Source organism: Dermochelys coriacea, chromosome 1 (assembly GCF_009764565.3).
Source record: "Dermochelys coriacea isolate rDerCor1 chromosome 1, rDerCor1.pri.v4, whole genome shotgun sequence".
NCBI lineage: Eukaryota > Metazoa > Chordata > Testudines > Dermochelyidae > Dermochelys > Dermochelys coriacea.
The window spans coordinates 39,132,752-39,156,339 of NC_050068.2; the positions used below are offsets into that span (position 1 = coordinate 39,132,752).

General features: G+C 36.7%; 1 protein-coding gene across 6 annotated transcripts in view; it reads right to left on the reverse strand.

The window, feature by feature from the left end:
• Nucleotides 1–23,588, reverse strand: part of PSPC1 (paraspeckle component 1) — a 98,673-nt gene that overhangs the window by 50,215 nt on the left and 24,870 nt on the right. For 2 of the 6 annotated variants that reach the window (XR_006277607.1, XM_038386728.2), the window contains exons 7-8: nucleotides 4,938–4,995; nucleotides 1,365–1,534 (exon numbers count right to left, since the gene is read on the reverse strand). The exons of 2 other annotated variants lie outside the window; for them this stretch is intronic. Coding sequence is in view for 3 of the 4 variants with exons in the window: in XM_038386728.2 (XP_038242656.1) it covers nucleotides 1,365–1,534; nucleotides 4,938–4,995 (228 nt within the window). In the remaining variant the exon portion in view is untranslated. 2 more of the 6 variants (XM_038386732.2, XM_043504239.1) reach the window with 2 other exon arrangements.

The window sequence follows — 23,588 nt, forward strand, 5'->3', positions numbered from 1 at the left end:
AGAGGTGAAAGAGGTTCTCCATTCTCACTAGAAAAGATTATGTTCAGTGCACATTATGCACTATGTCAAAAATGTGAGTCTGGTATTGAAGGAGCATGCATTCCTGTCAGCATTTACCTCTCCAAATCAACTGTTGAGACAGTATATATTGTTTCCTCAAGTTAGGAGACGGATTGGGGGGCAGGGGGGGAGTGGAGAAAGAAATCAGCTACATGTTTCAGTGCTCCAGCAAAGCGATCATGGAATACTGTAAGCTGCCTGTTCTACTCTTCATATATTGCCACCAGAACATCCCCTCAGACATGCACACATCCAGAAACACAGAAAATATGTAATATTAAAAAGTTATTAAAAACAGATGGTTGTTTCTCTCCAAAAGATATTAGATAGGAAAAGAGGGTGCATGAGTTAGTGGGCAGAGCCAAGATAACCATCCCTTTTAAGTGCAGGCCAGGAGCTCTTCTGTTGTTCAGTAAGTAAATTCCAACTGTCCAGACCAGGCTTTTGGTCACCCTGATCTTCTGGACAATAGGACTTTTCCTAGCTTGGTACATCAATTATCCCACATAATTTTTGCTGGTGTAACTATTCTACAATGATATGTAATAACTGCCATAACTCTTACACGTGCTTTAGCCAGTGCCCTTTTAATAATGTGTTTATATACTAAAAGAATTTTAAAAGAATTTTACCCAAAGATATCTTCACACTATGTATACCTTTAATCACAATTGTATTTGATGTTATTTAAAAAAATCAACCTCATAACAGAGTAAAATTAATAAATACATTTTAGTTTCATAACTAACAGAATAGAGAACACGTAACATAATATAGTGATTTAAGTATATTTAACACATGCAGAATACCTTACACAAATTAATATTTTGCTAGATTAAATGTATTTTTACATGATAGATTTTACATTCACAGTTCTACTACAAGTGATAATTTTAGTCTAAGGTTCATTTAAAGTAAGGACCAGACAACTTCTTAGAAGACTGGTCCACTAATAGCTACATTTCCATTTGAAGATAATCATCTCTGTTCCGGGGGGAAATTAATTCCGGATTTTCAATATTCCTAGTTTATATCCTCAACAGATTTTAAAGTGAAAAAGGTTCTTCTTGTGCAAAAATATTTAATGTAACCATATAAAAGATTTACCTATCAGTTGCCTTTAACAGACTCAAAACGTTTTTTTTTTAAACTTCATAAAAATGTTCTCAGGTAAGTATTGTCACTAGATTAAAAATGTGAGATACTATAAACTCACTTTAGTGTGAAGTTAACTTTGGTGCAAAAGATGTGCCATGAGACATGACAACTGTTCAAAGTAATTAAGTTTTATAATGATACATTACCACTGCTCCATTATCTGGCATCATTGGTGTTCCCATATTTGCAGCTCCTTCTGGTCCCATGGAAGGACCAGGACCCAGTGCAGGGCCAGGTAAAGTTCCTCTGTTGTTCATATTCATACCCATCATTGGAGGAGGACCTTGGTTACCAGCAGGTGCTGGGCTAAACGCATCTATGCAAAACAATCTATACTTAGAGCTGTCCTATCTGAATTTTACAAGAAGCAACAAACAATTTATAATATTTAAGAAACCAACTATACAAGACTTCCATTACTTGAAATATAAAAGTTGTTTTTATTCTTTGAGACTGTACATTTATCTCAATCTACTTTTACATTGATCTTCATTTTCAAGTTATTGCTCAAATGATTTTTATTCTACAACTTGCTTTCCGAACGAAAATATTTTCTTCCTTTAATTTGAGAACCTCAAGGTATGCAAATAAATGTACTTCTACTGGTTTTGAACAAATATGTTTTCATATTTTGTGAGTAATATACACAATTACAATAGACGAGAAAAATTAGTCAATTGGCAACTGGCCAACTTTTACACAACTTGGCCATTTAGGTTTCAAGCACCTTACATCAGAAAAGGCAACACTCTACTTCGTTCCATATTACAAATCAATTGCAATACTGAAACCTAGGTTTTCCAATTCTTTTAAAAACATGCTCTTTTACAGAAGTGTTGGATAGTGGAAAGTTAAGAACAGGATTGTAAAGAGATTTATGGCTAATATTATAAACATCAATAGATTCTGAAATTAAGAAGATACAACAAAACAAATGGAACATTTAACACTAAACCATTAAAACTTTTGATCCATTGTTGGAACAGTAAGAGGTAAGACAGTAGAAGCAAAAACAAAAGCAACAGCAATCTGAGGTGGACAGAAAGTTTATCTATAATAAAAATTCAGCTACCATATATGATTCATTTGTCAGTAACAACTAAACTAATCAGCAGATACAGTAAGACTAGTTGTATACATTTGCAAAGTTGCATTATAAGGAAGAAAAAATTTGGGTATGTAAACTAGACATATGAGATGTAATATAAAAAAATTCAAATAGAACGGGAATGGAACAGTATTTGTTCAGATGGACAATCCATCCTGTTCAGCCAACTATATGTATCCATTTTCTTTGACAATAAACAAAACAGAAAAAAATGTGCCAAATTCCAAGGTTTTACACCATGTCCGTCACTGTAGTATGTGAATACAATCCAAGGATCAAACATGTTGGATGGACTGAAATACCTAGTAAAGTCCTTCCCATTCTCCATTAGATTACCACCTTTCATGTTAGGAAGAAATTATAATAAATGCATTAACCGTAAATAGGTCATTCAGGACTATTATCATATTGCTACTACTATACATACGTACATGACACTTCCTCTGTGTTATTAGCATTGACTGCTCGTTATCACAGTGATCAACTAGCGAATCATTGCCCCCAAAGATGTATGTGCACAATTCTGATACTAGAGGAGTGCTAAAATCAGACTCACCCTGACCCTCTTATATTAGTTCCGCTGGAGGAAAAGGTTTTGCAAAGGATCTGTGATACTAGGGATAAGTGCTACAGGACTTTCTGTTAGAAGATTTGGAGGAGAGGCACTAGTCTAATTAAAGAAAAGTTTGAACTCATCACAGTTCTGAAGGCTTGTTCCTCCACGTGAACTTCGGCAGATGTCTCCCTGATAGATGCTATGGATAGATGCTGCACTAGAGGTCGGAGAATAAGAGGAGGGTAAGGAGCTTCTCACTCAACCATGAGCAAGATTAGTTCATGGGATGGATAGAAGCAGAAATCTCAGTCCATAAGAACAGTCTGCTCCGAGTATCTATCCTTGTGAGCATACCATGGATCCTCTGCTCACTCTTGCCGTTCCAGAGGAGCAGATAGAAAAAGAAAAGGGAGAGGAGCTAATACTACTGCTAGAGTAGTCATAACCAGGCACACACGTCTTCGGACATCTTCGGACAGTAGCGGCACAGTGCCTATAATGATGGCAGTGTGCAGTGCTGGTATCACAGGTGACTCAATAGGTGCATATACAACTAGCACAGAGCATCACTATTGCAACGTTACTAACAAAACAGACTATGCTTTTCTACCTGGGCACAAACCTGTGAGAGTGTATGAGCTACACCCTGGGAAGTTCTGGCTCTTATTTAAGAAACTGAAGAATATTCAGTTTAACAAACATAAGCAGAATCCCTTTTTAAATGTAATATATTCAATGATTTGAGTATTAGATCCAAGACTAATGGTCTTTTAGGTGTGTTATATTTCTAGTTCATTTTTTTCCTGAACTGTCTTTCTTGAATTCCTTATTATTTATTTCTTGGATGATACATTTTTAAAGGCAAATGAGGTTATGTTAAAGTTGTAAATCTTTTTTTCTATTGGTGTATGTGACAACAGGCACTAATATATTTAGAACTTGGATTAGATCATATCAAGTATCATTGGAATTAATGTAAACCTATGATTCAAGTTTAGAATATACTTGTCAAATTTAATTTTCCAAGCCTGTTTTATTTTAAAAGGCACAATAGAGAAGATGTAAAATACAGCTTATTTTGAAAATGAAAAGAATATTTCTTTACCAAGTGTCAAAAGGTATTAAAAGCCATAAGATGAATGATGTACAGTTCATACATAATTTAAAGTTTAAAAGGTATGCCAATTTTATTCCTTAACGAATACTATTCAAGTTTATTTCAAGACTTGTTTTAATCAAAGATTATGAAGCTCAGTGAAAATACATATTCATGAGTAATCTATTTTAATAGAATTGATTCTTCAAGAGATAGACTACTTGAATTTTAGTGTAGTTTAAAAGCAGATATTCTGCTTAGTCTAACTGAACACTTTTTTTCACATTGACTGATTCAGTGTGAAATAGAAGTGGTGATTACCCAAATTATATATACAAAATAGTTTTATATTTTTAGCCTGAACATTCAGTTAATAAAAGCAGGTTTGTAACAGCGACAATATCACTGAGGGCAACAATGAAATTGCAAGACAATTTGCAGCTATTACTTCGGATAAAATTATTAAAGTTTAGCCCCCAACAAGTATTTAACTTCTTGTTAAGTAACATAGCAGCAAGAAGTGATCTAATAAAGCCATGAACAGAACTATGCTAAATCTGTTTAACTAAATACACATTGTATTTAACTTTTGTATTCAGATACAAAATGCCCCCCCCCACAAGACTTCTTATAAACAGCAGAAACTGTTTCATATTTTCCATCAAACAACATTTTTCAGGATATCATCTTCACTACCTTTGCCTGTTTTCTTACTTCGTAAATATCAACATTTTTCTCCCACACACAGACTAAAATAATAAAATGCAAGTTCAGTAGATACTTACTGCAAGAATCAGTTATTCAGAGACAAAATGGATGAAATTTTATATTACCTATCATTAAAAAGATTTTTCCTTACTACTAGCTCGTCACTAATGTATAATACCAATGAGTAACATGTACAGTCCCAAAGAATTGTAGTCTTACATTATAGAAGCCTATTTGCTTCAGATCCCTACCTCCCATGTTTATTGCTCCACGAGGACCCATATCACCCATTCTCATTTCCTGTTCTCTCTGAAAGTAAACATAGTTTTCATGGTCAACCTATCATGATTATTTTAACATTCCCATCTACTACAAAAAAAAAGCACAATTTTCTTTTAAGTTTTAATTTGTTTAGTCATACTTAGAAAAAATACAGGAAATACAATTAAATATATTCTTCAGTTGATATGAATTGGGATTACTTGGTAATAAATGAACAAGACAAAAGTGCATAAGTCTTATTAAAAGTTTCCCTTAAACCTAATACAAATCTTACAGAGAAGTTTCATTAAACAGAAACAAATGATGCTACAGTAATTCTATTTTTAGACCATGGCTTTAGAGAATTCTCTCAAAATAGTTTGCGCTATGGGGGGGGGGGAGAAGAGAGGAAAAATTAATGTTCCTACAAGGTGCCAATTCATACCCTGAAACACTTGTCAACCACTTATCCACAGAAGCAGTACCACACTGTTCTGTTAATTTGCCTCACTACTGAGCTGAAAAGATCACCACAAGGAGCAGAGATGTCAATTTGTGCCAACCGTATTGGTATTTTTTTGGTTTTGTAACCTAGTTAGGAACTAGGCATAGACCACTAATACATAAGGGCCACAAAACACCAAGCAGAAAATGGCTTTCAGTTACAACTGACTCAGGTGCTGGCTTAGACTGAAGCAGATGACCTAGAGATGAAATGGCCCACATTTCATTACCAATCCCAACCCATTTTATTTTGCCCTTAAAGACAAACTTGGAAGTCAGCAACATCTAGGTGAAATACTATGCAATCTAGTATGAGGTACTACCAATTCCCACAGCATGCAAGACTAGAATTTACAGCATCTCAGACTCCATTGCACATAGGAAGTCTGATGAAAGGTGCTGGGCCAGAGCCAAATGTAGACCCAAATGTTTAAAGCAAGCTGCAATGGTACTGAACACCAAACTACATCAAAACCAGTGAATATCCAAAAGCAACCAGTTTTTGGTGTTTGGTTTTGAGGGGTAAGGTTTTTTTAGGGGAGGGGGTGGGGGTGTTTTTGAAGTCAGGAAGCATTTAGCATATACATATGTTTTAATTTAGGCTTTTAAAAAAATCTTTTCGTCCCCAATCAAACACACCAGCACTACGTGCATGTCTTAATAATACTTAGTAATACTGCATGTCTTCAGTAAAGCAGTTAATGCTACAGGATTTCACTTAAGGTGATGGTTTAGGGTAGGGTTTTTTTGGTTTGTTTTTTAAACTAACTCCCCTTTCCCCCCAAAAAAACTGGTTAGTGAGAGTACTCAACAGTATCTACTGGGTTTTATTCAACTTTCATTTTAGCTTTGCTGCTGACTTTTAAAGGAGAGAGGTAATGTTTCAGGTTGCAGACCAAAGGACCACAAAATTTGCCTGCAGATTGTTTGATGTCCATTTGTTTGCCATCATTCCAACAAATCTATTCTTCCATCTTCCCCAGTTGTGTCTGGTTATAACCAACTTTTAGTGTCTTGTTAAATTTTAGTTTTTATACTTTTCAGAGCTGGGACATTCTCTTCTTCACTTGTTTTGTGAGGTACAAATAAAACACAAGGACACAAAAAATACATCAATGTGACAAAAGGAGGCATTTAGCTTCATAAAAAATCACTAAATATTAACCGTTCCTCTGTGGCTTGACTGATATAATTCTTAACAGCCATATTATCCTTAAAAATCATTTATTCAGAATAAGACCACCTACTGAATTACAGAACAGTAGTCGGTTTGGCCATGAGAATCAAAAAATGTATCCCACATAAATGGTGTCCCAGAATACCTTAGGACAGTAAAAAGCAGGATTAAATTGCTCCTTCCCAGATCACTGGGCCCTTTTCTCGCTCTCTGGATGCTTGTCCTTTTGCTAGCAGCAACAAATTCTAGCCCCTGGAGACACCTGTCAGCTGTGCACACCAGGGTATTAAAGTGGAGCCAGCTGATACTGAGAAGGAAAGGTGGGCAGGAACATCTGAGCTGCCAACACAGGAGCCTGCATGGGATAGGAGTTGTTGGGGGAGAAAATGGGAAAAGAGGGCTGAGAAACTGAGGTAGTAACCAAGAGATTGGGAGGGGACAGAGTTTGCAATCCTCTGGGACACTGGGAGCCATGGAAGACTACAATTAAGAAGCCGTGAGAAGAGAAGGCTGAACCATGAAGAGCATAGTAGGAGTCATATGAAGTGCAGAGAATGAATAATGGGGTCAGAAGGGAGCAACACAATTTCCAAAGCACAACTCTTCAAATAAACCAAGGGTCTAGAGTGATTTAACTGAAAATGTTAGGTTATTCTTTCCTGTCTCTCTCACACTTCTAAGAAAATAAATTTAAAACGTGCTGGAATGCAACTAAAAACCTCCAGTGGCCCCGATTTATTTGAAAATTTGTCCCTAGAAAACTTCTTGGTATGTTGGCAATTATGGTTAGAGTCCTGGGCAACTGTAAGAGTCACATGAACCCAAAACAGAGTTTTTCTTGTAAGTTTTTGACTTTCTTATTTCAACACTGTAGAAGTTACATTGTATTCCCTGCATTTTTGTATCTTCATAGAATTTTAATTTTATGCGTTCTCCCCCTTTTTTAGGATTTTATACAAAAAATTCCTGGAGCATGTACCAAATGTGTACCCTCATACACAATTTAAAATTTATTTACAGCTTGCCATTCCTCTACATTAATTTTACACACACACACACACACACACACACACACACACACACACACACACACACACACACACACACACACACACAAAAAGACCTTTAAGGACAGAAATATCAGTACCACTGAGCTAAATAAATACACTAAGAGTCTTTAAAAATATACACATCTTTTTAAAATATAAAAATATTAAAAGAATTTTTGAAGTCTATTGCTATAAAACTTCATGAAATTAAGAGGTATGGGGAAAAGTTTGTTGAGATGAGGAATGAAAGCATCTCCATCATCATTAGATGTCATCTCCCCTTTAGTATTAAAAAAGCACCAGAATGCAAGAGTTAAAGTACAACCAAAACAAGGTAATCTCCATATTTTTTCCTAGGAAGTTTGCCTTCCAATTTCAGAAGTCTAAGGAACCAAAAAAATTCAAGTCTACATATGCTACATTATTCATCATAATAAAGTTGTAAATAGAAATATATTTGAAATGGACTATTCTGTGGAATAACAATGGCAGAAAGCAAGAATATCAGCAATGTAATATTTATATTAGGTTTATATCAGAAAGCAAACCATGTAGTTCTCGTCAGCACCCACTGGCAGGGAATGCAAATCTTGCTTCATGTAAGACCAATCACTCACCTTCCCAGCTGAGATTAATGATCACAAGAGTAGCAAAATGAAAAGAAGGGAATTCAAAAAGAAACACTGCAATTTTCATCCCAGAACACTTCCTGTGAAGTCACTTTAAATGTTATCCATTAAAATCAAGTTATTTTTCTAAAATATGGATGCAGTTATCAGACCATTTTAATTTTTCAAGCAAAACAAAACTCAGGTGACATCATATTTTTCTCACTGTAAGGATATTCAATGTGTTAAATAGAAAATAGGATTCGTTCCACAACAGAGGGGACTTTGACTACAATGTCAGATAAATACAGATATTTAGCACTTCAGTATCTCCCAAGTTTAAAAGAAACACTCTGGAAAAAGTAGTCAATATTCCATTATAAGACTGAACATAATCCTTTGTGCACTAGCATCTGTTGTTTAGTAGGAAAATTACCAGCTCAGAAGCTTGCAGTCCATTTCATTCAAAACTTCAATGTAGAGTGGCAATATTAACTCCATTCCAGAGACCACCTTAGGCAGCACATGAATTCTGTTTTGGTGTTACTGCTCCTAAAAAGGAGCCATTCCCTTCCCTCCGAACCCAGATTTTTGGAAATAGAACAGCAAATATGAACTATTGTATTACACCAAATTTTCGATTAGGTCAGCTTTTAAGACCAAACAGATGAAGTAGACTTGAAAGGATTTGATTTTTATCAGTAAATATTAGTAAACATCAATTTCACTACACACGAAAGATGGAAAATATTTCCATCAATGTTAATTAAAATTTACAGATTAGTAAAGAAAAAAATTTTGTTTAAGAACTTACCAGAGTTCAATTTAATAATATTTATACTTTGTCAGCATCACTTCAAAATATACAATTTGTGTTTTAACTTTTTGAATCTTAATATCTGCTGTCATTAAGAACTATTGTCTGACATCCCCCCAGAATTTCCCACAATTATGAAAATTTAAATCAAAGTCTAATTTTTCCCCCCACAAATAAACACTGATATCTGTTGAAATTATAAAAAATTAATTCTGCCAAGCCTGCCTTTAAGTATTAAATTCAATCAACTTACAAACTACTGCAAATGCTGATACTGTAAGAATCAAATCAATGAAACCTATAACAAATAACATACTTTATAAAAAATATACACAAACAGACATCCCATGAAATCTTCATGTTGGGAAAAATATTACTAATGTTAGTAATAAGGGTAAAGATAGCTGGCCAAAAAAATCTGATCTTTTAGGGAAAAAAGGTACATTAGTAATCTGTCCAACGTGTAATACACACACACATATATACATACACACACAGGGAGCGAGAGAATTGAAATAACTTCCATAAAATCAGGTGGGTAGGAATAGCAGAAAAAACAGTACAAGTTATTTAGGCCTGCACTTTTACAGAGGAACTCATCATTCCCCACAAGTTATCACTTTCAAGGAAACCTCCATGCTAAACTCCCTTGTCCTGTATGTTTTATTTTGGGAGGTACGTATGTGGGGGACATCACCCACTTTTGTGGAACCTTCCCTTACTCCCCTGTCTAGACCCTAGCTGAGATAGAATTGAAGAGCATAAAAGACCAGTTAATGCTGCCTACGGTATTTAGTGTTCAGTCTTCAGCTAGTCTTAAAAACAGAAGTTAAAATCACACAAGGATATTTCCTTGAACAGAAAGAGTACAACGTATTTTAACACTTCCCAAGAGAAAATTTTCTAAAAAGTTACAACGTGATTGAAAATACACATTGATATTTAATTCTAACACCATGCAAGTCAAGTAGAGTATAGTGTTGTATAAAAATACACAGTAAAAATGTGTTAAAATTTAAACGTTAACTAATGCTAAAAATACTATGCACACGACCAACCCAAAAGCTAGATAGGGTTTCATTAGTAGCGTACTATTTCATTAATAAACCTTCATAAATATATCCTAGCCTCTCACCCATTGGCAGGCCATTAAAGATTGAACGGGAATATACAAATTAATGAAATTCAATACATTACCTTATGGGTTTGGTAAGACGAATATCTACTTTCAGATGGAAAGAAATCCATCTTTAAAAATACACAGCTTTTTAAAAAAAATCCACCAATTCTCATTTTAAAAACTATAGGATGTTAAATGCCTCTAGATGGGGGGGGAAAGATATTAAAGTAAAACTAACTTCATCTTGTAAAAACATTTAAATATTTTGAATATACTGAAACCAATAGAAAGTGCATATTGTTTTCCAAAACTCTGAAAGCTTTGCTCACAAATTTCCATTTTTTATTCTATAATAAAAAAAAATGATTTGGGCTACTTTAGTTGAAGATGTTACCCGCTTTTTCAAAACACACTGATTACTGCTCTACAACATGGCTCGCTACACTTTCCTAACCTATGGGAATAAATTTTAGAAAGCATTTAAAATATTATTACATTGGCTCATCTCCCAGAAAACAACAGTACCATTTGGGAAAGGACAAGCTTAATAATTATATCTAAAAGAATTAACGGAGCATCAGATGAAACAAGAAATCAGCTAGCATACTAATTCCATTAACAGTAGGTTTAGGGCAGTGGTTTTAACCTGTGTTTCGCAGACCCCTGGGGGCAGAAGACAATGGCTAGGATTTCCAAAGGGATCCACACTTCCTTTGAAATATTTTTAGGGGTCTGCAAATGAAAAAAGGATGAAAACCACTGGTTTAGGGTCTTCTTGCTGACTTTGTGTATCCACAGAAATATATGTTTTCTTTTAAACTCCTGTGTGGAATGCCTGCCCTGACCATGAAAAACAGATGCAATGTTTTATCTTACTTGGGTGCCCTTTCATACCCAACATTGACAAGTGTTAACTTCCCCTAATTTTGATCACTTAAGTCTTGACTACATTAGGAAATTTTTGCAAAAAATCATCACTATTGCCAAGTCTGGTTCAGTTCCACTAATGTTAGCACATTAACAGCCCTAGTGCATATGAGCCAAACATGTAATCTAACCATGGAGAGAGCAGATCTAATGAACAGTAGCCAACAACTCATCTACAGGAGAGCAGCAGCAGTTCAACAGAAAGGCTCCCATCCTTGCTAACACCACTGATACTGAACAATTCTAGCCCCAATGAGAAATTTTTGCAAACTGCCCTTAATGTATACCAGGCTTTACATGCCAACACAACAGGAGTGGGTGGGTGAGATTCTATGGCCTGTGTTGTGCAAGTCGGACTAGACTATCATAATGGTCCCTTCTAACCTTAAAGTCAATGATTCTATAATTAAAAAAAACACAACTCAGCTAATGTGATTATTTGGGTCACTGGACAGCTTGTCAGTGTAACCTTTCACTTATTTAAAAGCAGATTTGATTGGATGGTATCCAAGTTAATAGTATCTAGTTTGCATATTAATTCAAGCTCAGCAGTTTCTCGTTGGAGTCTGTTTTTGAAGCTTTTCTGTTGCAAAATTGCCACCCTTAAATCTTTTACTGAGTGGCCAGAGAGGCTGAAGTATTCTCCTACCGGTTTTTGAATGTTATGATTCCTAATGTCAGATTTGTGTCCATTTATTCTTTTACGGAGAGACTGTCCGGTTTGGCCAATGCACATCCTCACACCTTTTTGTCAACTGTCTAAATGGGCCATCTTGATTATCACTACAAAAGTGTTTTTCTCCTGCTGATAATAGCTCATCTTAATTAATTAGCCTCTTACAGTTTGTATGGCAACTTCCACATTCTCTGTGTGTGTGTGTGTGTGTGTGTGTATATCTATCTATCTATCTATCTATATATATATATATATAAAATTTCTTACTATATGTTCCATTCTATGCATCCGATGAAGTGGGTTGTATGCTCTAATAAATTTGTTAGTCTTTAAGGTGCCACAAGCACTCCTGTTCTTTTTGCGGATACAGACTAACACAGCTGCTACTCTGAAACCTTTCACTAAGAAAAGAGTTTACATATGACTTAAACAGGGCTACTATGACAGAGTAGCCCAACAAGCCCCTCTCAGACTTTAGGCAATACCTGGAAGAAGTTAATGCCTCCTACTAAAGATCAGTAGCTAGGAAGGATTCAAAGGATTTCACAGTTTGTTGTTAATTTTTTTCGTAGGGGGACAGCAGAGGAGTTCTCTCTTTTACTATTCCAGAACCTGCCTCTGTCCACTGCTGCATTAAGCAGAGCTTCTCTACCTTTTAGGCAAACCAAGTGCTTGTTTTAGGGGGTTCCCCCCCCCGCAGTCATAACTCCAAAAATTGCTTCAGTCATTGAGCAGGAGATCACAGAAAACACTTTAGACTCTTGCAGGAAAGTAAGTAGCATTCAAAAATGCTTCTTTTTCTCTACTAGCCTTCTTTGGTCAAAAGACAAATGCTGGTCACATGGGAAGTAGAGCTGGTCAGGAATATTTCAACAAAATGTTATTCCTCAGAAAATGCTGATTTGCCAAAATCAAAAGGGTTGGTTTTGACAAATTTCCAGTTTAAAAACTTTTGTAAAGTTTCAAAATTGTCAAAATGTCTCATTTTGATATCTTCTAAATGAAAGTTTTTCAGAGCATATAACTTTCAATATTTAAGTTAATTTACAGTAAAAAATGAAAGAGTAAAAAACCCTGACTTTTGATTCACAAAAAAATGAGATTTTGATTTTTAGATGTGGTAAGTGATGGGAAAAATGTTCAAAAACTCGTATCACAGGATGGGAAAAATACTTCTTGCTGAGTTCGAGTCAGAAGCAGCCAGAGGGGTCACTTTCCTGTATGTTGTTCTAAGTAAGGCAGGAATCTGACTGGAGAAGTGTAAGACCGAACTCAGAGCAGGAAAATTGTGGACAATGACTGGACATCATCGTGCCTGTTTGGGCAAGTGAAGGGTGGAGGAGCCCAATGACAGCACTGGTATTCTGAGCCAGAAATATTTACCATGACAACATACTGGGGTATAAGTCTCTCCCCTGACTATGCAAGGAGGTTTCTCATTGATCCAGCAAAAATTCCCCTCAGATTTAAAATAGTCAAATATAAAAATGCAACAAAATGCAACTCTTCTGAACAAAAGCTCAGTCTTACTACAGTTTATACCCCACTTAGTGTATTTTAGTGTACAATGGCAATGACTGCTTTTTAATTAAGCAGAACTAGTTACTGTCTTCACAAGGAGACTTTTTCCTCTGATCACTTTGAAATAAATTTGACTCTTAAACAACATACTGTTTTGTATGATTGTGCTGAAAGGCACCCAAGAAAAAGTCTACTGTAGGAGCACTGGAGAAATTCAGTCAGACTACTGCTTAAGTGCCTCTTGCCTGTTCAGAGACAACTCTCATCCAGCCCCACCGCAGAAGATCAGGCAAACTTCACTCTATATTCTTGCCCAAGGTCTTTTTGAATTCTTAACCTGGAATCTCCTTTGACAGACTGTGCAATACCATCCTGGCTCTAGAAACTAAATTTGATTCCTGTGATGCTTTACAGAAAATTTGAGACAAAATTTCATATAGTCTTAATCAAAAATCTTTCATTTGGACAATGCCATATCCCAAACCAAAAATGCAAGTGATAATGGATGGCAAGAATTTCCTTATATTCTTATTTTGATGATGCTTAGAACTTTGTTGATTCAAACCCAAAACTTGTAGCCTAAAACTAGGAAAGATTTAAAATCTGTTGATCTATTACAAAACTTCATTCCAAATTTGGAAATGTTTATATATTCTTTGTCGACTGACATTTCAGCCTTTTTTCTGTAATTGTTTATACTTTCCTGCATTTGTGAAAAGTATATTCAGGATTAGCCTTAAGATTTAGGAGTTTTCTGGAGTAAATTTTTATACCTGGTCTTTTTACATTATAATAATAAACATTTGCCTTTCCTTCATAGGATATCAAAGTGCAATGCAAAAGGTGGGTATTTACAGATGGAGAAGATTAGGAACAGACACATTAAAAGACAGATTCTGCCATTTTTACTCAAGTTGCTTTCAACTGACTGAGTACTCACAAAACAAGGTTATACTGTCCATAAATATGGGTGGAAGAATCTCCCGCTATATGAACTGCTCACCATCACAGTCTACTCAGGAGTAAAAAGAAAAAGGAGTACTTGTGGCACCTTAGAGAGGAGTAGAATCCCAGTTTCCCCAATTTTCAGCTTCCTGCTCTAGCCTCACTGTCCCCCTCTTCTAGACTCACAGTCACTAGAATCTAATCTGTTAAGAAAATCCCCCAGCCCCAAAGGTTTTTTAATGTCCATTATGCAGGACTTCATAGATCTGGTGCTCACTAAGTGGAACAAAATAATTTTATGGAGCTGAAGGGTTTTTGTTTTTTAAACAGACCCTATGTTTTCCCCTTATCTAAGTATACATATTGATTCACACACGCGCGCATGCACACACACACAATGTATAACTGTGGGTGCATATATACCAACTTACAGAAAAGACAACTTGTGTTCTTTGTACAGATAACTGGTTATTTACACTCCTTTTTCAATCAAAGGTGCTGATGTCAGGGTCTCCTCCTCTCCCCCTGCCCCTGTACCCCATCTCCACAGAGTGCAGGGGAGGGGAGAGACACGACAGAGCTCAGGAAGGGCTCAGGACGGAGGGAGCTTGCTGGCAGCTGCTGCTGTGTCTTAACTTGCTGATCTACTTAAAAGGGCAGCATACTTAAAATGGAGTCAGAAAACTTAAAGGAGCAACAAGCATGTCTGTCCGTCTGTCTCTCTCACACACACAGGCACGCACGCACACACACGAAGTGTCTGTCAAGCACACGCACTCTGTCTTTCACACTTACCTCCCCACACATACTTGTATTGTTTTTACTTCTTGATACTGTACTTCTTTCAAAGTGTGTCATTTTAGTTTTTTGACTGGTTATGCATTTCATAATTTTTATTTCTCTCTTATGCTTAAATTTAATTATTTGAGAAGTGAGTTCTAAAATGCCTAACCTGTCCTTGCTGGAATAATTACCCCTATGTTAACTTTTTAAAAATATATATATCATATCTAGGTTTCTGGTTTCTACTGGTGGCACACATTACCTTGATATGGTGCACATAACAAAATTCATTCTGCACATGGATGGAAAAAATTAGAGGGTACACGAATGGGTACTCCCTCTTAAAAAAACAGAAGTTAATATCACACAGGCATTTCTATTCTCTCCCCCTGCCTTTTTTCCCCTCATTATTCAAAGTACCATTCAAAATAGGCTCCTTCTCCCCCAGAGGAGGATACCGCACCCCAAGCTCACAAAGCAGCTTGTGCTGCCCGGCTTTCCTTTGCTTCTGGGAACTACTTCAATATAACCTTGCAAAGGACTTGTGCCCTTTTTTGCTTCTTAATTGTGTATAGACCAGGACTGAAAGGGTTTATTAAAAAAAACTGCTTTTTAATTAAAAATTCAGGATCTATCTAGAAGACTATGTTGACTGGAATGCTAATGAAATTACACCACCACAAGAGCCCAGAGAATTTTAGTACTGTGTTTGTTATCAATCCAACTTTAACAGCTAGCCTATCAATAACGAAAGTCTTGATTCAACACCCTCAGAACTTCAATTAAAATATAAAGAGCTCACATTAAACATCTCTTAGAGCTCTTGCTGATCTATTGGACCTATCCATCAAAACAAGAGAAGTTTAGATTTTACATTCCTGATGTAAATCTTTTTATGTTTTTCATCTTAAACAACTAACTCTTTCAGTTTCTTTATATATCAAACTAAGAGGGCATAAGCTCAATTCTTTTCTTAAAAAAAGTGTTTGCAAGTCACTTTAAAAAACACATTTTTTTAAAAGCAAATGAGAATCAAACAATTCCTACATTTTTATTCTTAGTTCTCAGGAGCTGTAAAGCACAGCTTAAGAACTGAGGAAGCAGTAGGCATGAAAAAAATCTAGCTTCATGTTCCTCACTACCATTTCAATTACTCTCAAAAATGTGAACTTATGAAAAAAAAATCTAATTCAATAATAACCCATCTTACCATATTTGTTGCTATTTAAACACAGGATAAACATCATGCCAATTTGTGACCAGAGTTTCATACACACTTATTGCTTACAATGTACTAGTGACAAAAATCAACTATTTTGAGAAATAAAATAGTACTTACCTGTAAAAATAGTTATTTAAAAGCAATATCCACTTTATCCAAGCTCATGGTGTGTCCTTATGTCAAATGTCCAGGAATGGATATTAAAGGATTTTATGCAATAACTTATCCTCCAGGCATGTACTTTATATTTGATTTAACTAACAGTAGTAGTTTAACATCATAGTAGCTGAATCTCAAGGAAAACTGGAGGATGTGTGGCAATATGGAGAATAGATTACCTTCACAGAACCTCAGTTACAAACTTTTCCATTAATTCCATACTCCACAAATCCCCACCTGTGGAGGCTGCAGAGATGAAGAGCTGTCTTACCCAGTAAGAGAGAAAGCTGGACTAACTGTACCACCTGTACATGTAGAAATACAGCAAAAAAAAAAATCTTAACTTTAAAGTTACAAAATTTTAAAACAATGCAATGTTTAATACATTATATTCATTAACAATGCATATGACAAAGGAGCTAATTAAATCTTTGGACCCAGATAGAGGGGGCATTAGATACTTGAAAAGAACTGTCTATCTTCTGAAGATTAAATTTAAGATATGAGATGCCATGACGAGATAGAAAAACTGAATTAAAAGTAGACAATATATTCCCAATTGGTTCCAGGGAGAACCTCCCCAAAAATAAAAAAATTAAAAAAATCACTTCTCATGGTTAAAGTGAAACAGACATATAAAATGAAATTCTGGTACTATTTTTTGATGAAATGCGAAATACAATCCCACTGCCTTATCTTTACAAAATTTTGAAAGACAGGAAGAGGAGCAGAGCCAATTTCAAAGCCTGGCAAACAAAATGTTTCTTTTCAGCAGAAAGTTTAACTTTTTTTCCAGTTTAAATGCTTCTCTTACAACGGAATATGTACTGTTTCACAGTATATATTGGCAATTAGTTATATATTTCTAATATGTTTTATCATACAATCAACTTGGGTAGTGCCAAGCACTTTAGACATACAGCACCACAACCAAATTATTTATTGTATACCACAATATAGCCAAAAGCCAAATTTTCAAACAGAGGTGGAAACACAGCAACTCTCATAATCACACTGAAGTTCTTATAAGGATACTTTCAGCATAAATCTTTATATACTGAACTGATAATTTGTATATAAATAGGGCCCTACCAAATTCACAGCCATGAAAAATGCATCACAGACCATGAAATCTGGTCTCGTGTGCTTTTATCCTATACTATACAGATATCCCAGGGGGAGACCAGCGTTTCTCAAATTGGGGGTCCTGCCCAAAAGGGAGTTGCAGGGCGGCGGCAAGGGGGTGTCTAGCAAGGCTATTTTAGGGGGGTTGCAGTATTGCCACCATTATTTGTGCACAGCCTTCAGAGCTCAGTGGCTGGAGAATGGCAACTGCTGGCCAGACACCCAGCTCTGAAAGAAGCACCCCGCCAGCAGCAGTGCAGAAGTAAGGGTGGCAATACCATACCTTGCCACCCTTACTTCTGCAATGCTGCCTTCAAAGTTGGGTGGCCGGAGAGTGGCAGCTGCTGACTGAGGGCCCAGCTCTGCAGGCAGCAGCAGAGAAGTAAGGGTGGCAATACCATACCATGCCATCCTTACTTCTATGCTGCTGCTGGCAGCAGCCGCCGCTCTCCAGTTGCCCAGCTCTGAAGGCAGCACCGCTGCGAGCAACAGCACAAAAGTAAGGGTAGCAGTACCGCTACCCGCCCCTACAATAACCATGCAACCCCCTCAACTCCCTTTTGGGTCAGGACCCCTACAATTACAACACTATGAAATTTCAGATTTAAATAGATGAAATAATTAAATTTACTATTTTTAAAATCCTATGACCATGAAATTGACCAAAATGGACTGTGAATTTGGTAGGGACCTACATATAAAATAATGCTGCAGACTGAAAGGATGTGTACCTGTTTGGGGAAGTAAAAATATTTTATTTGCAAATTATATTTCTCTGACAGGTTTTAGGTCAGTCCATACATACATTGCCTTTATCTACACCACACACTGTAAAGCGTAAAGAAGCACCAATGGCATGACAAATTTTACTGGCACGAAGCCAGGCACCATCCCATCTCTCCCTAAATTTCCAACCACCGTCACACAGATTAGAAGATTGTTATTAACTATTCAAACTGAGAGAGAAGGGTGTATAACATTAGTCTCAGCAAACGAGGAAGCAAATTATATGAATGAAACTAATACAGAAAAGTGTTTTAATTTATTCACGAGACAAAAATGCAATACATCAAACTGAGCCGACTATATGGTAAGCAAAACCTATACTAAAATAGAGGTGAGTACTAAAAAAAGAAGAAAAGTAAGTTGATAATTTGGACTAATCCAAATGAAGTGAAATACTGTTTATAATTTAAAAATGACAGCCTCACTGATTCAGACCAGTCTATACAATCTTTCTTAAGAGTAAAAACAGCACTTTTCATCCCAACATCTGAGGTAGCTTTACAAAGGAGAGGTATTGAGATCTCTGTCCTGACTGCTGATGCCTGCAGGCCTGTTTTTACAAATTGCAGGTAAGCATTGGACTTAGTTAGGGATTCCCTGTTAGGAATTACTGTTAGATGTTTAAGAATATTGTATTGTGTGTGTTTGTGATGTATATATAAGGGGGGCGGGGGAAGGAAGGGAGGAGCTGCTCAAAATTCTTGAGTGAGTTCAGCCAAATCCAGAGGGAGACAGCCATTATGGCGGGGAGGTGAAGTTCTTCGCTCTGAGGGCTAATGGTGATAGACCTATTTTTACTAGCTGCAGTAAGAAAATAACTATAAGGAGAAGGATTCCAGCCTATTCAAAGAACTGGGCACCTGTCACTTGTTCAGCGCAGGATGGTGTAGTGACATAAATGCCCAAACAGCAGATCACAGTTTTAAATGCATAAGATGTGTGTCCTGTGTACCGTTTGGTACTGAAGAAATCTTCCCTCTCCCCGTCACCCCCCTCCCAATTACATATACATCACAAACACACACAATACAGTATGTTTGATACTGTTTTTTTGTTTGCATGGTATTTGCTGTATTGCTATAACAACATTTTTAAATGTATAAGGAATCTTAATTAACCCACACACTGTCTTCCCATAATTTTTAGTTATGTTTTACTACATTGTTGTGTTTTTATTTCAAACTGGGGCAACTCAGGATATAGACATCCACAACTGACCAAATCTGCACATTTATCTTCTGTGTTACTATTTAAGGTGGGCGTTCCACTGTCAAAATAGACTAAACCCACTCGCTATTCCTGCAATAAAATGGAATGATAGGGGTACTTGTAAAATCAAACTTTAGTGGATTACACCTGGCATTATGCAAATGTACAGAAAAACATGATCCCTGTCACAAAGAATTTACAATTAACCTAATTAAAGATATGACATAAGTGTAATACATAAGCAAGGGCAAGATATCAGGACGCACATAGTGGTGTCAATAAAGTGAGGGTAGGATTCAATCCCTGTCATAGGCTGAATTGAGGACCAAAATGCAGCTCTGTAGGTCTCATCCATGAAGGGCTTCTCTTTCTGGATTGGTCTTTATTAGAAAATTTTATTTGTTTTAACTTGGAGCACTCAAGTCAGATTACAATATTGACCAGAACATATCCTGATCTATTTTGATCACCAAGATGTATTCTGCAACATGTTATCTAATCCTAGTGCTCCCAACTGTGTTCTAGCATAAAATTCTATAATGTATGCCCTTTTAGCTTGCAAGACAGCTGTTGATCTCACTGAGTGACCCTTAACATTGCAGTAGGCACCTTCTAAAAACAAGCTTCTTTGAATTGCAGACTTCAACCCATTTGGTTGACAGCATTTGGAAGCTTTAAAACTATTTCTGGATTCATCGAGCCAGTCAGCCATTCATCTAAACATTTATGAAAAAGAACCAGTACACAAACTTACTGTTTTCTTAATAATCATGTAAAAGGCTGCTAGAAGAAAAGAGCAACTCACTCCTCTAGGGAAAACAATGGCAACTATAACTTTAAAGTGTGCCAATAGTCTCAAAGGGAGACATACACAGAGCTGCAAAAACTAATTTCAGTATTTCTTATGGGAGGTCTGAGATTAAAATTATCAGACCATAAGAGCATTAGCCTCTACTGAATACCCGGTGACAGCATAAAGCTCAGGTTTGTAAAGCACAGAACTGAAGCTTGAGTAATTCTCAATGTTAATCAAAACACTTACAAAAAAGATAAAGGATTTTTTTACTTAAAAGGACAGCACACACCTTGACATCAAAAGACACTCACAAAATCATCACATAATGCAAAGCCTGGTTTTCCTAAAATTAAGTAATTTAACCCCATTGTTACTGAATAGTTAAACTTTCACACATCAAGCCTTAGTGTTGGCATCTGAAAGTCCAAGAGGAGGTCCATGTCCCAGAAAAAAAAGGGATGGGAAGCTCTGGGAGAGTCTGCACCTGTATCTAAACAGGTAACCCAGATCTGCAAACCAGGTTTCCTTGTATTCACTGAGAATGTTAATAGTTCCATCGATGGGTGCCAAAATTGGGATTTTGGAGATGCGAATATTGACAAGAAAAGATACCATTCCCCTGGATACACTTATCCTACCTGCTAGATGGTAGATTATCCCTCACCCTAGAAAACAGATTCTTAGAACTATTACAAACTTTCCTACCACAGAAACAGGAGACTGGATTGTTAATCAAGCCAAGAATTCTCAATCTCAAGAGAATCTGCAGAGATATGATTTCTATGGCTCAGACAGATGGACAAATCGGGCTAAAACTTAAAAGTTTCTCTTCTCAGCTTGAGATGCGTGTGTGTGTGTATATGTACATGGGGTCTTCAAAGCAAACTGATCCTCACTAATTGGGGGAAGGGGAAGAAAAGGGCTAGGCAAACAACAACTAATTTTGGTCCCGTTTAAAAAAAAATAGATTTACACTTTCTAGTGACAGACCACCTGATCCGCATCTCTTCAAAAAGCTGTCCTAATTTGTTGATGAAGTTCTGGAAGCAGTGTTATCCTCAGAGAGAAAAGATTTGCTGGAGCAGTATGCTCTTGCAGGAGTCCAATGTTGGGAATCAGACTTTTCTGGTGGTCACTTATAGAGAGCTTCATAACTGGCAATGTAAATTTAGTGTCCAGGACTTGAGCATTAACAGTAAGTGGTGGAATGAAACTGCATCATTTGATTTCATCTGCCTCACAGAAAAGGAGGAGGCTTCACCGTTATCAGACATAAAATGGATGAAGGACTACATAAGTAAATAAAATCATGTGATAGTATAAAATGAGCATGCAAACCACAATTAACTCAAAATATTTGTGTCAGCTGTATTTAAGGTCTCTGTTGGCATGCTAGTGCTATCTAGGGCTCTAAACAAGATGTTTATCAACTCACCTTGAGTTGCATTTGCATACACAAGAAATATATTTACAAGAGTTTTTCCTTCAGTTTCTTGATTTGTCAACCATATTGAAAGAACTAAACTAAGAAAACTAGATATAAAAGTATAGAAAAAGGAGTACGTGAGAGAATATCCTCTGTGCCTTCTGCAAGACTCAAGAGAACTGTGAGTCTGAAGAAACAGTTGCATGGATTCACACTGGTGATTTCTGCTTATTTTACTGTGATCCTGCCCACTGCATGATGCAGACAAAAGCTTAGTATGTATGAACTGACAAGTCTTCTAAATTCTATTTTATAAAATCACCTGTTTGTATGTTCTTATGAAAAAACATAAATTTAATGTACATTTTGTTCAAAAATATTCTGTACAAACACTGAAAATATGACTGCAACATTAAACTAAAACGAACTAACCAAGATTCAAATTAGAATCATAGAATCATAGAATATCAGGGTTGGAAGGGACCCCAGACCCCAGAAGGTCATCTAGTCCAACCCCCTGCTCAAAGCAGGACCAAGTCCCAGTTAAATCATCCTAGCCAGGGCTTTGTCAAGCCTGACCTTAAAAACCTCTAAGGAAGGAGATTCTACCACCTCCCTAGGTAACGCATTCCAGTGTTTCACCACCCTCTTAGTGAAAAAGTTTTTCCTAATATCCAATCTAAACCTCCCCCATTGCAACTTGAGACCATTACTCCTCGTTCTGTCATCTGCTACCATTGAGAACAGTCTAGAGCCATCCTCTTTGAAACCCCCTTTTCAGGTAGTTGAAAGCAGCTATCAAATCCCCCCTCATTCTTCTCTTCTGCAGACTAAACAATCCCAGCTCCCTCAGCCTCTCCTCATAAGTCATGTAATTTACAATGTAAATTGTATACTGAATACCTCCAAATAACCTGGGTAAGACTATTTTTGCACACATCAAAGGAAAATCAAAACCTTTTTACTCAATACTATGTTCTAAAGAATCTAAACATTCCTACTTCACCCTGTATGAAGTGCGAGTTACAACTAAAATTCAAGTTTTTCCTTAAATGAGTACATCTGAGCCAAAGTCGGTGGTTACTATATTATTGAAAAAATGACATTAATGACACGTGTTTAGAAGCCCAATATAAGACTAGAAATCAGTTCCCAACCTGCATAAAATACTATCTGAGCAAGGGAAAAAATTCTGCTTGATTTGTTTTTGAAAGTTTTCCTACCACAAAGCAGGATGCTGGAATTCTCTTACTGACCTATTCCTGACGTTCCCAAACTGTGCACATAACTTTGTTTGAAGTGGTACACTGGAACAGGGTGGTCTGTCCCCCTTTAAGGGGAAATGAGGCCCAAGGCCATCCAAACCCTGTTCCATTACATAGCCCCTTTAAGCAAAAAGATATTCAGAAGAGCAGCAAACTAACTAAGCCATGGGAGCCATGTGTTAGATAGCTACCTCCTTAATACCGTAAAATCCAGCTATTAGGTGACTTGCAAGAAGATTAAGGAGAGGGTAGACATCTTGGAAAGCAGAACTGCAGGGGAGCTATTAGTAAGGAGATAAACTCCTTGACAGGGGAACCAGAATCAGAAGGGAAGCTGGTAGACTGGGGAAGCCTGCCTGAATCACCACCCAAACCAATGGCATGGCTAAACTATGGCTTGTGAGCAGCACGTGGCTCTTTTACAGTTAAAATGCAGCTCCCAGAGCCCCCACATACCCCCTCCCCATTCTCCACCTACAAAATTGGGCAGGGTGGAGCTAGGGGCTTCTGCCCTGCAGCTGAGTGG